Genomic DNA, 14,598 nt, shown 5'->3' with positions numbered 1-14,598 from the left:
AGCCTGATTTTTTTAACTGTTAAATATGCTGTTAGATAACAACATTTCTTCTAAACTTCTGTGAACTATTCCTGTTGATTGACTGATGGGCAGGGCAGTACTGGATGATGCCTGAGGCCAGTCTGTGTAGAGCAGCCCTGGGCACAGCTCCTCTGCCCCACCCCAGGGGACAGGGTGACACAGGGGAGCAAGGACCCTGGGAAGAGGCACTAACTGTGCCCAGAAGAGATCACAGTGAGATAAACAGTTAACTGCATACCTTTGAGAGAGAAGAGTCATCTTTCTCGACAGTGCACTTTAATGCATGCGTAAACTAATTCTAAACTAGTTAGAATTCATGCCAATCATTATTTCATCAAGTGATGCAGTCCCTCAGACCAGTATTGGCTTTTGGAAGGCCACTGTCACTCTGAAACACAGCTGACTCCACACTGCTGTTTTCTTGTGTGGGAAAGCAGTTTTCTGCCCAGGGCTGGGCTGTGCTGCCCGACACCCCTGGAGCCTTGTCAAAGCAGTGCCTGGTCCATCACGTGGGTGGTTCAGTCCAGGATGAGGGACACAGACACCAGGTCAGGGACCTTCCTTTCCAGAGGACCATAGACACCCAAGTGCTTCACAGCAGGCGAATAAATATTATCCCCATCATGTAGCTGAGCACCCAGGGAGACCGATGCTGCCTGTTTACAGCCTAGGGAGCCTGGGGAAGGCTCGGGAAGAGCAAGGGCTCATGCTGGGCAACAAAGACCATTCCAATCCAGCCATCAAGGGACGCGCGATGCAGTGTTCCTCCTGTGCCACGCCAAGAGACCTGAGTGATTTCGCTACACTAAGTCAGTTTGTTTCTCACATTTTCCACTATAAGTCACATAAGCAAGCTGGGGAAGCTGTAACCCATATCTGGGATGAAGTCCTGATCATATGAACCTTAATTAGCTTGACTTCAGGAAGACCAATGATTTACTGGATTAAACCAAGATCAAGAATGGCGGGGAGTCAGGTCACACGCAGAGGGTGAACTGCAACCTTCTCCTTCATGAGTCACGGAGAACAAGGGTCAAGACCTTGGGGCAGAAAAGGGAAGACTCAGTTCATTGAATACAAAGTAGAAAGCTTCTGCCTCCCAAAGGTCGCATGATAAATTGACGTGCCTGACCCCTGCCCCACACTGCGCAGGTACCAGTACAAGCAGTACATGTTTAACAGCACTTCTGTAACCAGCACTGCCACATAACCAGCCCGGCTCGGGGATGAGCTGCTAAGTGCTTTCTCTCCTATCTCCAATTAGACTAACCAGCTTATGTGGCATTTTAGCAGGCCCTTTTCCATTTTTACTCTTTCCCTACTAAGCATTTTATGCCAGGGTCTGAAACCAGCCTCCCTTCACCTATTTACTGCTTTTGCCCTTTTTTTCAAGCAGCCGCATCCAGTGCCCATTGCCAGTGCCTCTCACTCATTCTCTTCTTAGCCAAAACAGCAGGGCATCCTGCTCTCTGTGGGCACACTGTAACCATGGGATCCTCACCCCAGTGCTAGCCAGAACTGAACAGTAGAGCAACAGGCATCACTCCTATAATGCACACATACCACAACTGTGTCCCTGCAACGTAAACATGGTGCTTCCAGGAAGAACTTTGTATAAATTACTTCTTCCTTTGCTCTACAAATGATCTAGCCATAACATACTCAGTGTCTTTATACTATCACCAAATTATGCTATTGCTATTCACAGTGCTGAGCACATATGACACCCCAAAATGGAACAGAATGTTTCAGGCAGGTCCAAGACTTCAACGTCCTTTACAGGATAAAGTGTGAAGAGTTTATCACATGTTCCCCACATCAGAGGTCTAATTAGCTTAAATACTTACACAGTAAATAGGATTTGCCATTTCTGAAGATTAAGGCCACGTTACAGCATCGGTGCATCTGAACCAGCTGAGCACAGTCTATGCTAAGTTCTTGCTTGAAATCAGCTACTCTGAGCAGTGCTGCAGGTGAGTTCTTCTGCCGGTGCTGGGGCTTTGTCTGTTCTTGTGGGTTTGGCTTTTAACTGGAGTAACAAACTCCAGTGCACCTGACAGTGGGAAGGCACGACAGTGGGAAGTGAGGGGCGTTGGTTGGGTATCCAGGTCTGAAAGCCAGTGGAACACCAGTGCAGCTCTCCTGGGGACTATATATATAAGAGCACAGAACCAGTGTACACAGCATTGTGTGATACATCAATACTGGTTCCTTGTCCCAAAGTGCTACAGCGAAATGCAATAACAAGGGATAAAGAGGATGCAAGATGACACAGGAACATTGTTCATGAGACGACCATTATAGGAAGTCTAAGGCTGACTAACTAGATCTAGTGAGCACAGAATGGAAAAATAAAGACAGTATTTTGTTTCTAAGATTTCCCTGGTTTATTTTCAGTTGGTGAGGAAAATCACCATTTAATTCCACTATTGCATAGAGGGGTACATCTCCCAAAATGCTTTATGTTAGATGAGGTCACCATACAGGAGGGGAACACGTGAACTGAAGTGGAACAGATACTGTGAATTATACTGAAGGTTACCTGCTTCTCATCAGCCATCAAAAGGCTTCTCATCAGCCATCATCTACAAAAGGTGATGTTCACAGGCCGGGCTCTGCACATCGCTCTGGATGCTGCTGGTGTGTATGGGGTAAGCTGGCTTCCAAAAACCGATCCTTGTGTATCTCCCCCCCGCCGCTTGAAGTATTTCACTTGTCAAGCCAAAGGCAGAAACAATTCCACAGAGCGAAGGTGACAATTGCACACTTCAATAGTAGTAATAATAATACAACCAAAGCAATAGTCTGCAAACCCTTTAGCCACCAGCTGCATGGTCAAGAAACTGTGAAAGGAGAAGCTAGGATCAGCCTGAGCATAGAAAAAAGCAGTTTGTCATGTAATGGATTTATACTGAGCACTCAGATGCTTCCCCCAGTATCCTGGGATGAGACACTCTTTGTGAGAATGACTATTTGGCATTTATTTCTGTTAAAGTAGCATTAAACATGCAAAATCTTGTATCGCCCCAGAGGAGGATTTTCTTTGAAAGGATGTATGCCAGTATGAGACACCAACACATCTAGGTCACTTTGAATTGTATATCCTAAACTGCAATTAATCCACTGCCTTCATTTAATTTGAACATGGGCTACATCAAAAAGTAATAAAACCATGGCATAAACTAAACCAGGGCAGTCCACATCCTGTAGTGCCAGCAGAGTGAGTTTAACGGCAAAACTGTAAAAGTTGGTGCTGGGATTGTCACTATATACAAACCATTCTGCTTGTCCTCAAATGTCATCCAGCAGCGTAAGAGAGAACACCCGCATGTGACACCGTGGGGAGCCTTCAAAGTTTGCACAGCTTCTCAAAACGCTAATGTTGTAAAACTAACATTTGTGTGTCAGGAGTATTTACATATCCTCTACCTCGTGTCATTTGGAGAAACAAACCTGCAAAACTGCTAATTAATAAAAGATATCACGTCTGATTAACGTTCATCCAGTAATTACGAAATCCACAAATCCATCTGTTAAGTAGAGAGCAAACAAGACAAATGACTGTGTTATGTTAAACAGATTATAAACTGCCTGAGGGAAGGAATCTAAGCGGCCAGACCAAACCACGAATCAAGCAGCAGCCCGGTCTCACACACGGGTACACGAACACAGGCTCCCTCCTGTACCTGCCCTTCCTAAAGCCTCCTCCTGAATCATGCATAGTATTAATATGAGCAAGGAGGTCAGCACGACATTCTGTATGAACATACACATTGCAGTGTGATTACGTGATCGTTCAGATTTTACTGTCCTTTACAAAAAATTACTTTCTAAACCAGACAACTATCCCCAGCAAGATGAGACCGGACAACATCCAAAGTAACAGTGAAACCTATTGCCCCCGTCCACATGGGAATCCAGGTACTTTAATCCAATTTAACAAACAAAACTGATTTTACTCCTGTCATGTTTTTGAATGGTTTCTGAACATTTAAAGGAAGAACCATCACACATGAGAGTAATTGATTCATTAGCATGAACATCATCAGCCCATCAGCCTGTGCTCAGGACGCCCAACATAGCACCAAGGCAGGAAACTCTGACCACCTACTCTTTAGGCAATACACGTGCTCAGCTGGATGCCAGCTTGCGTGCAGCCTTACAACAATTACCCACCCAAAACAAGTACTAGTGCTAATTAAAAAGGGATTCGGGCAGTGGTGCACCATTACCCTGAATTCACACATTGGCAACTCACCCTCTGCCTGCCGCGATACAGACCCCCACCGCTGCAAGGGTGTCCTGGGACAGGGACTGCACACCCGCTGCCCCCAGACCACCGCAGCCACTTGCACCACAGCTCTCAGACCTCGCCAGCGTGTCCAAAGCAATCCCCACACCTCACCTCTCTCAGCCCCTCCACTCCACCTTGCCACAGCTGACCATAGTCAGGCACAGTCCTGCTGACTGCAGAGCCTATTTTAGATCCATCCATGCACCGTCATGTGTAATTTTTGCCAACAGACTATGGCAAAAACATTCCAGTTCTCTGCTTTCCTGCGACCCAAATTTATGGGAACAAAGTATCAAGGGTATAACAGCAAAGTTCCCCTCACTCCTGCCCTCACATACTCTGTGTCAGAAAAATACGGCCATGACATTCTATCAGAAACTCTCCCATGGTCTTCCTGGTCGTGCACACATGAAATTTCATCAGTGTGATTTTTATGGCTTTTAAGTTTAGACAACACGGAGAGTGATGCCAAGCACAGCAAACCTGCAATGCCTTTCCTCTCAAGGACAGCGTCCCCTTCAAAAATCACAAAGCCAGCACAAAAAGGGGAAGACAGATTTGAGGGCAGCCCGAGCAGGACTGCAAATGGACTCATCTGCAGGCAGTGTGTTTGCCATGCAGTTGTGTGTGCTCACGCTGAGGGCACAGCACCCCAGAAGACAGAGTGCTGTTCACCTCCGTGGTGAGAGGAGAAAGGGGAAGGCACAGGAAGCCCCCAGGGACACGCTGTGGGTCCAGGCAGGCCCCACTTACTCCACGCAGGGTGAAGCCTCGCTCTTTGCTCCGCACCAGGAGTCCTCAGGTCTGGACCCGCTTGCGCACAGGACTTGGCACTGTAGTCCTGCATCTCTCCTGAAAACAAGCATCTCTTGGCAGCTCTCCTGTGTGAGTGGCAGAAAACATTCGCTGTGGTATCTGTGCTGGACAGCAGGCCAACCTGCTGCTCTTGTCCTTTATAAGGATGCTGCACAGATTTGTTACTTACTGTTTAAAAGGCCTTCCCAAAACTATTTAGCTCTAAGCGTGTCATTATCCAGGTAGGCAGAGCAGCTGGAATAGGGACAAGGGAAAGATTTGTGGCCAAGATCAGCCACGGTGTATCCAGAGAAACCCTGGCATGCAGCAACAGTCCCAAGGGAATACAAAGGCCAGGACTGAGGGCTGCAAGGACAAGTTGCTGAGCACATTGCGCCTTGCACAGCTAGCAAGGCCCCAGCAGGACACTCCAGCCCACAGCCCAGGCTGGTGAGTGGGAGCAAGTGCCAGAAGTCATAGAGATGATTGGGTCTAATGGCTACAGGGGCCTCACGAGCCCCATTTCCAGAGGAAAGTTGCACTGTCGTGCAACACTGCACAGGGGAAAAAGCAGCACTGTGGAAATACGCAGGGATGAAAACTGGTGATGAAGTCCACAGGGGTTTGTAAGAACTCACTAATGTGTGTGATTAATTCTACTGCTGAAGATGTGCTGCCCATAGCTCCAGCCCCAGCCCTCTGATCACATGCTGGAAAAGGAAAAAGGAAAAAAAGAGTGCTGAGCTGTATGCGGGAAAATGTATTACTGACTGCCATAAACTTGCATTTGAAAGGAACTGCTGATCGTGAATAAATCCACCATATGGCTTTACAAAGCTGATAGTGCATTTATTTCCCAAATATAGCAAGATCAGCCTACGACAGCCTGTCTTTCTTTTATAATCCACATTAGAAAATTATTCAGAGTACAGTATCACACATGGTTGGTTGAGTTGTTGTCACACAGTCACCGGTGCATCCAAGGCTTTCCTGGCAAGAATGGGGCCTCATGTACAGCAATTACACCTGCACAGCTTCACCACACTATCATGACATCGAAGGGATTTGTGAGATGCTTTTGGTGACCTTGCTTTAGCAAAGCTGCCTGCAGAGGAGACAAATGCTAAACCTCAGACTATCGCTTTTGGGAATGCTTTCCCTGTCTCTACACATAGACTGGTGGCCCTTTGTGCACCCTGCCCACCTGCGACATCCCAGTGTGGGCTCAGTGAGCACACAAGAACTGAGAGGTGATCACTGGGCATTCACCATCAGGTCTGCTGGCCCAGGACAGCAGCTGAACCACCTCGAGGCCTGGTCACAGTCCCTGAGCTGTGCCTGTGGTCTGTGCCGCACACAGCCCTTGGTGCTGGGGAAGCGGATCTGGCAATCCTACCGGCACATGGGCAAAGCTGTGTGTGGTAGGGACGATTTCCCTGATTTCTCTCACGGGGAGGCCACCCTGGCCGGGCTCACCACTCACCACCTGCTTTCCCCACAGTGCCTGAACTAACCCCACCTCAAGCCCACTGCAGGCACCCTGCTCGGAAACTCAGCCCAGCAGCTGCATCCCACCCCCCTGCTCCAAAGTGTTTCTATCTGCACAACCCTGAACTGCAATCGGGTCTCTTCAGAGAGGGAGGGATGACAGAAGGTACCTTTGTGCTGATTTAAGCACTAACTAAATATAGATGACACAGGAACACTGTGAGGCTACAGCTGAACCCATCCGCAGTGGATGAAATAGTCACATAACGGAAATATCTCTAGAGCCTTAGATGTGTGAGCTTAACTCAGCTCTTCCTATTGCTGGGGTGGTTTGATGTGCAGAACAGTGGGAAGCCCTGGCCCCAGGCAGCCCAGGAACTAGATTGGAGGTGGCTGGTCAGCAGGACCAGGAGCAGCAGCCCTGAACAGAAACCGTGGTCAAACTACTCCAGTGATAGGATGAAACTGTCACACTTGAAAGTATTTTTGATGAAAACACCTCATCAGTTTGTTAGTGGAGAATTAGACTCACAAACTGGTTTGGGTTGAAGGGACCTTAAAGCTCCTCCAGCTCCAACCCCTGCCACGGGCAGGGACCCCTTCCACTAGAGCAGCTTGCTCCAAGCCCCTGTGTCCAACCTGGCCTTGAGCATTGCCAGGGATGGGGCAGCCACAGCTTCTCTGGGCACCCTGTGCCAGCGCCTCAGCACCCTCACAGGGAAGAGCTTCTGCCTAAGAGCTCATCTCCATCTCCTCTCTGGCAGGTTAAAGCCATTCCCCTTGGCCTGTCACTACAAGGAAGCCGCTCCAGCTGCCATGGCCGTTCCCCAGTCCCGTTCCCCTCGGGGCCGGGTGGTGACGGTGTCGGTGTCCCGCGAATGAGGCGGCGAGAGGAGGAGCCGGAGCGGCCGCTGCCACCTCCCGCGGGGCTCAGAGGGCGGCGGGAGGACCCCTGCACCGGTAAGGCCGCCGCCGGACCCTCACACCGGCACCGAGCGGGGCAGGCGCGACTCCAGCCTGGCCCGAGGGGCTCTGCCGGGACTGGCACCGGCGCGGCCGGAGGAGGCGCGGGCCCGTTTCCCATTCTCCTTTTCAGAAACGACTCGAGATGGGCCCCGCCGAGCCGCGAGCGCCCCGCTCCGCAGCACTCCCGGCTCCGGTGCGCTGCCGCCGGCATCCCGAATGCAGGGAGAAGCCGAGGAGCGCGGCCGCTGGTGTCCCAAGTGCCTGCGCTGCGAGCGGCCCAAAGGTCGCAGCGTGACCCCTCCCGGGGCTGGGAGACTGCAAGCTGAGCTCCAACGGAAAAGTCGCATCTGTCATAGCGGCTCCTTCGCGTCTTCCCCCGTGAGCGCGCCCCCAGAGCATCACCGTCCAGACAGAAACCGAGGACCTGTGTTCTGGGGCCAAAGAAATACACTGGAAGAGTGCAACTGTAAGAAGAGATCTCTGTATGCACCAGCTGGAACAGCTGGGCAGGGCTCTGCAGTATGCCTCCTCCACAAATGAAGGGAAATGGAGGTAACAGAAACAAAGCCGTAAGTTCCCTGGGAGGAGAAATAGCGTCACATACCGTGATCCATCATGCCTAACATTTTGGATAGGGAATTCACCTCTTTTCCCCCTGAGCAACAGTCCGTTTCTCCATGGCACACAAAGTTTACTGTCATGGAAAGGACAGACCAGGCAGCTGGATTCCTGCATGAGATGCAAGTCCTGATTAATGTAAGAACTGAGATGAGAGCAAGCCTGATGTTCTCTAAAAGGCAAGGGCTGGTGTAGCATTCAGACAGAGAAATTAAAGAACAGCTAAATCAGGAAACGCAATTATTGCAGAGAGCTCAATCTTAACTCAGTGCTCTCCTCCATCAGCCCTAAACTAATGGCCTCTCTTCACATAATTATAGACTGTTACACCAAGCCATATTTGCATAGTTACACAATCTTGCTGTACCTCTAATGCACATACCATTCTGTAGTATTAAAGCTGCTTCAAATTTAATTTATGTGGGTTTACTCCAGGGCAATTCAGGACCTCAGTGAAGCTCACAGCTGCTGGAAGTGGAGCAGAGCTCGCTGCTGCTCACCCAGCTCCCCGCAGACTCGTGTCCAGCACAGCCACAGCCGTGGGCACCACACTGGGACGGGTCTGACAGCCACGGGTCGCCCTGGCATGCCCTCAGGATAACTCAGCAGGCTCTGCCCTCTCTCTGGGATGATGGGGATGGGGACAAAGGCTTTCTGTACCAGGGCAAAGTGGAGCTGCACTACGGGCTGGTGCCCATCCTCACCAACAGGCACTGCCCTGTGCTTTTGCTGCAGCTGCAGCTCAGGCAGAGCCCCCGGGCATGGGTGCTGGCCGTTCTTCACAGGCCTTGAAAGACACATTCATCTTCAAACGCATAATATTTACACCAATGATTATTTAAGATCTATTTATTAACGTGCCTTCCATCCTGTGTCGTCTGCCCAGCACTGCAGCTGCTCTGCGCTCATGCAGCTCCCAGGGCGGCTGCTCAAACAGCCAGAAAAATCTAGAAGTTACTGAAAATGATTTCAAGTTGTTGTCCTATCAAATTAACAATGCAGTTAAAGATCTCCTAAGAACAACAGCAGGTTTTAAGGGGAGGATATAATGATCACTCATCACCCATGAAACCTGCAGAACAGGGGACGTTTCAAACCCCGCCCAGAAAATGGCACAAAAATACATTTCTGTTCGAATTCTGGATGAAAAATGTATGCATGACTCAAAGTCTGGCAATCGTATGACCTGAGAGAACTCGCTTCCTATCTTTGTGCTTGCTTCCTCATCTGCAGGAAAGAGGATTCTTGTCTTAATTCAAAGGCTTTTTCCCCTGAAGGTTACCTAGCTGAGTATCCTTTAAGAGAAATTTTCAAAGGAAGAATTCCAGAGTTAGGACAAGTTATTGACTCGGTTAATTTTATCTACTTAGAACTTCGGGGAAAATAAAATTAAACCAAAACCTCCATACTGTCTGCTTGGACTAAAACAGCAGCCACAGGAGATGTAATAATTTAGCCTCAAACATCATCCTCTGCCCAGTCCCTCCAGCCTGACCCCTCCCACTCCACATCTTCAGCCTTAGGACATTCCAGGTCACGGCATCAGGAGTCATGGTAGGTGCTCCCCATGGAGTTTCTCTTCACTACAGACACACTGTGGGCAGAGACTAGAGCCAGTCCTCCCCAAACCAGCCACAGCACACATCCCTGCTGCATCCAGATGGATCTTCCCGTGGCTTATGGGTGCGGCTGGCAGATCCATCCATGCACAGACACAGACCACATGAACATGTCTGTAGAAAGCTGCGTGTCAGGAAAGGGTTTCCTTCATTAGCTAGCTCTGGGTAGGGCACAAGGAATATTGCTGTGGTTCCATGTAGGGGAGGAGCAGCGATATGAAATTTTGATCTCACGTAGCTGGTTGCACGGCTGCAGATGATTCACAAAGCTGACTGACAGCAAACACGCAGGCACCGCCGGGCGCTGTGCACCAGAACGGAGCCCTTCCTGCTGGAGAAGTGCCCTGAAGGGAAGGAACCTCAGCCAACACAGACCCGGTTCTCCGACTTCCTATACAGAGGATAGAGTTCAAACGCTGCTGAGAACACTTGGGTTTTCCCAAATACCGCAGAGCTCTTTTTGCCAAGACCTGGGAAAAGGCTTGACGGAAGGAGGGAAAAGGCGCCGGGAACCAAAAGCAGGCAGCGCTGCACACGACGGTTTCATTTTATCGGGAGCAGGCAGATGAACCGAAGGCCACATTTACACCCGACAAACGCGCAGCACCACAACCGGAACCTCCCCGTCCTCCTGCTCGCCCCTTGCGCGGGGCCGGCAGCGACCCCTGGGGCACTCTCCGGACATAACGGAGCCGCTCCCCGCAGCGCAGCCCCCTCGCCCCCCACCCCGACCAGCGGCCCGTTACCGCCGGTCCCTCTGCGCGCTGCCCGTACCTTCCGAGTGGCAGCTGGAGGAGAGGACGGCGCCGGGCGGCCGGAAGAGGTACGGCATGTACCGGGAGAAGCATTTCATCTTCCGAACCGCGAGCGGGGAAGGAGGAAACAAGCCCATACAGAGACCGAGGAGCGCGCAAACCGCCAGAGAAACCCTGCAGGGCAGGAACGCAGCCGCTGCTCAGCCCATGCGGACCCCCGAGGCCCGGGCAGCCTACACTGCGGGGACCCTCTGCGGAGAGCCGCCCGGGCGGACCCCACGCACCCGGCCCGGCGGCTGAGCCGAGCGCTCCGGCCCGGCCGGCCCCGCCGCATCGGCAGAGGTGCGGCCGGTAGCGCTGACTCAGCCCGTCCTGCTCGCGCGCACCCCGCACCGCGCCCCCCAGCACCGGGGGCTCGGCCGCTGTGAGGCGCGGGGGGCGGCAGCGGGAGGGAGATGCCCCGAGGACAGGAGGGCCGGGCCCGCGGTAAAGCCGCTTTCCTCCCCGAGCGCGCCCCACAGCTCCGGCACCGCGGGACCCGCGGGGGCCGCTGCTCCTCAACTGGGCGCCGGATCCAAGGGCCCGGCCGGGGAACAGAGTAAACCACGGGGACGGGGACGCCTGCGCCACGACACGCACATCCAACCGCGACGGGAAAACACTTTCTGCTATGGCACGGCCCCTTCGAGGCAGTGCTCCGGACTCGGGCCCCTCAGCACCCATCTGAGCCGGCAGCACTGACGCGGGTCAGTGTTTTTCGAGGCGGAAACCTCTTGCATCTGAGCACACTCCGCGGTCTGTCACGGCCTGCTGAGGGGCACAGGATAGCAAAAAAGCACAGCCTCAAGGGGGCAAGTGGGAGGGAAACAACGCCCTGCTAACACTCACCCCTTTGTTGTCGGGCTCCTTAATTACAGATAAGTTTTGGACCTAGGACCAAGCCACTCACGGCTCTTGCCTGCCGCTGTTGCCTCATGTGGAACCCCGGGTGGTTTTGTTGTTGGGTCTCATCGTCTAGCTACAGTCTTTCTATTCGTACTGCCTTTAGCAGGTGGCAGCACGACTGCATTTATACCCCTTAAAGAAATGCAGAGCACCTGTGCCAGCAGAGAGACGTTCTGTTTCACTGCAGTATCTTTCTCTTTACTCAGAATGCCTTCTCTGGATGTGGAAAACCAACCAGGTCTAAGCTGCGAGCTATGCAAAGTTGTTCTGCCTAGAGGTGACAGCTCACTCTGCAACACACAGAGTGAATGAGGAAGATAAGTGCTATTGGGTATCTCAGGTCCATGCCAGGAAACAAGAGACAGTTTTTCATAAAGCAATTTTCATGGCAAGTCACTTTATGTGTTCGTGTATGACTTAACAATGAGATTATTTAATACACTGTCTGGAAATATGAGCATCTGTCTCTGAAGTCACAACCTCCCCTTTCTCTGCATCCAGTTTACTCTCTGCCCGCGCAGGTGTGTACTGTGAGAACAGGGCAGCGCACACCGTGGTACACAGGGATGGAACCTCCAGCACCGCTGCTGTGCCACCGACACAATCACCCACCACGCACAGCCCAACCTGCTCCTTCCCCAGGGATGTGCATCCACCACCCCTCTGGGCAACTTGTGCCAGGGTTTTACCACACCCACTGTACAAAATGTAAAACTATTGCCTCTACTGGGAGGGTTAAGAGAAGAGGGATGGGATCAAGGCTTCAGTTATCCTTGAAGGATAAAGAAATGGGAATAAAATATGAAATGGAAAGGGAAAAGAGCTAATGTATTAATGGGCAATACAATAAGAGAAAGGAAGACAAAAATGTGAAATGAGAATAAGAAAATGTAGGAAAATGCCTGGTAAGACTTTCAAACCAGAACAATCTTACAAAGAAGTTGAATGCATGAATTTAAAGTCAGGAAAACTGAATGCTTTTAGTTCTTTTCAATTGTCCGTGATTTTGCAGTCCACATCTTGGCTAAATGCCAAACAGATGCACTTGCAGAGGAAGAAGTGCCTAAGTGAGTGAGGAGCACAAACCACCCTGAAAGCTACTGAGCATGGAAGGGGATGTCTTTGTGCTCCCAAATCCCACAACTGCCCACATCAGTCCATCCCATACAGATTCTTGTCTGTAGAATTGTATGCTCTGCAATTTATTTTAACTCCAGATAGAAGGACAAGCACCAAGATACACTTAAGTTACCCAGAAACAGAATCCAACTGATTCCAGTCATAGATGTCATAATGGGAGAAGCTGTCTCATAATTCCCTGAAAAATTCTGTAAATAGCTGAAAACCAAAAGGAAATCTATTTCAAAGACTGTAGATGTGATTAAGCCATAATGCTTAATCTAGCTCATTTTAGAGACCCATCTCTTTCAAACACAGAAGCACATAATGAAGGCAGAACAGGAGGAGTGTAACTTTGCCAGCAGTTCTCACCAACATGCGACCCCCCCCCCCCCCCCCCCCCCGCACACTGACTGGGCAAAACGTACATCATGATTGAGTCCCTGCTGATTGCAGCAACAAAAGGAAAAACAGACTTACCTTCTGCCACCCCAATATCTATAGTTCCTTTTACTTGACTAAAGCACCACAGCACGTCCTGCATGAAGTTTCCAAGTCCTGCCAGGGAAACACATGCAGAAAGGAGATAAGACATGGTCACACTGGGATATAGTTTGTCCTTTTTAAAATGAACACACACACACACGCATACAAACTGGCACACAAATGTCTGCGATCCCTGCATGAAGGTACATGTTTGCTCACCTGGTACCATTCTTCCACACGAAGTGCAAAGCTAGCCCTGCAGAGCTGGAGGCATCGTGCCTGTGCTGTGAATCACGCCTCTGTTTTCTCTGTTCCATGGCAGGGCTAATTCAAAACCGGTGCAATTGGAGCCCGTCCCCTCTACATCACTGGCAACACCACAGAGGAGTCAGGAGGCCTCTTAGTCACAGCCTTTGTCACAGCCTCCCTTCACCAGAATACTAATGCTCCCTTCATTCCCAGCACTGTTAGAGAAAGAGGGAAACTGAAAAAGGGAGCTACTCCTAATACCACAACAATATTTCTTCCAGTCATGGTGTAGTGGGAACTCCTTGGCAATGAACCCAGGCAGAATGAAGCCTCTTTACAGGACATCCTAATATTGTAATCAAATTTCATCTGGAATGAGACATGCATGGTAGTTGCTTTAAAAGAATGCTATGGGCATTTCTATTGTAAACCCAACTATTAAGCTGTGGCTCTCAGCTGTGCTTGCTGCTGTACCAATACTCTGTGTTAAGCCTCTCTGAGAGAAATCAGGATTTTATCTACTGCTGCTCCTCATTTTCTTGACAGCTCAGCAGAATTTCGCTTTCTATAATACAGTTTTCACTGCAGCACAAACCCCCCCAGCACCTCAAAGGACAACTTGCTTCCTTCTATCCTAACACACCTTTTAACTAAAAGCAATTTCCACACCTGAAGAAAGCAGCACAGTGGGGCTGTGAGGACAGGAGATGTCAGCTTACCCCAGTCGCACCCAGGTGGAACATGGCACAGAAAATTTGTTACACAGTCAGCAAATGTGACATGGGACTCAGTGAGGGGGTTGTGCCATGGGAGACTCAAACTTGTTACTTCCCTGTGAAGAAAACGAAAACATGGGACTGGGAGGTAATGGATAGCTGGAGATACAACTGAGTTAACTGGACTGTATCATGGCCTACCCAAATGTCTTTGTGAGATTTCTGCCTGGTTTTATTTAAATCATTATAAGCTTTTGTGTATTAATACAAGTCAATACGTACCATATGTATTAAAAGTAATATAATCATATAAGGAGGAAGTTCTTCCCTGTGAGGGTGGTGAGGCACTGGCACAGGTTGCCCAGGGAAGCTTGAACATATCCTTGGCTGAGTTCAAGGCCTGTGGGACTATAAAACAGGGTTAAATTCTGTGTGCTCTTTGAGAAGAGACCTGGGGAGAGGGAGCAGCCTCCATATACCTTTTATTTCTCTTATTGCTCCTTATTTCTCCCCTTCCCACTCCAGAT

The 14,598-nt window shown here is 50.3% G+C and overlaps 1 protein-coding gene and 1 long non-coding RNA gene across 2 annotated transcripts in view; both read right to left on the bottom strand.

Moving 5' to 3' along the window:
* PPP2R2B (protein phosphatase 2 regulatory subunit Bbeta) overlaps positions 1-13,460 on the bottom strand; it is a 60,006-nt gene extending 46,546 nt beyond the window's left edge. Inside the window, exons 1-2 of the mRNA XM_057412396.1 lie at positions 13,326-13,460; positions 13,101-13,178 (exon numbers count right to left, since the gene is read on the bottom strand). Of these exons, the coding sequence (XP_057268379.1) occupies positions 13,101-13,178; positions 13,326-13,335 (88 nt within the window). The 5' untranslated portion in view covers positions 13,336-13,460. The remainder of the gene's footprint in view (positions 1-13,100; positions 13,179-13,325) is intronic.
* On the bottom strand, positions 8,999-10,716 carry LOC130600799 (uncharacterized). Its single transcript, XR_008972528.1, has 2 exons — positions 10,576-10,716; positions 8,999-10,132 (listed from the first exon to the last, which is right to left on the bottom strand). It is a non-coding gene; the product is annotated as an uncharacterized LOC130600799 (long non-coding RNA).
* Positions 13,461-14,598: the final 1,138 nt, after the last annotated feature.

This window comes from Pezoporus wallicus, unplaced genomic scaffold, assembly GCF_028554395.1.
Source record: "Pezoporus wallicus isolate ANWC-B61680 ecotype Strahan unplaced genomic scaffold, APGP_CSIRO_Pwel_v1 contig_7842, whole genome shotgun sequence".
Taxonomy (NCBI): Eukaryota; Metazoa; Chordata; class Aves; order Psittaciformes; family Psittacidae; genus Pezoporus; species Pezoporus wallicus.
Note: the sequence above shows the minus strand (reverse complement) of the source record. Positions and strands in the feature narration are given on the sequence as shown.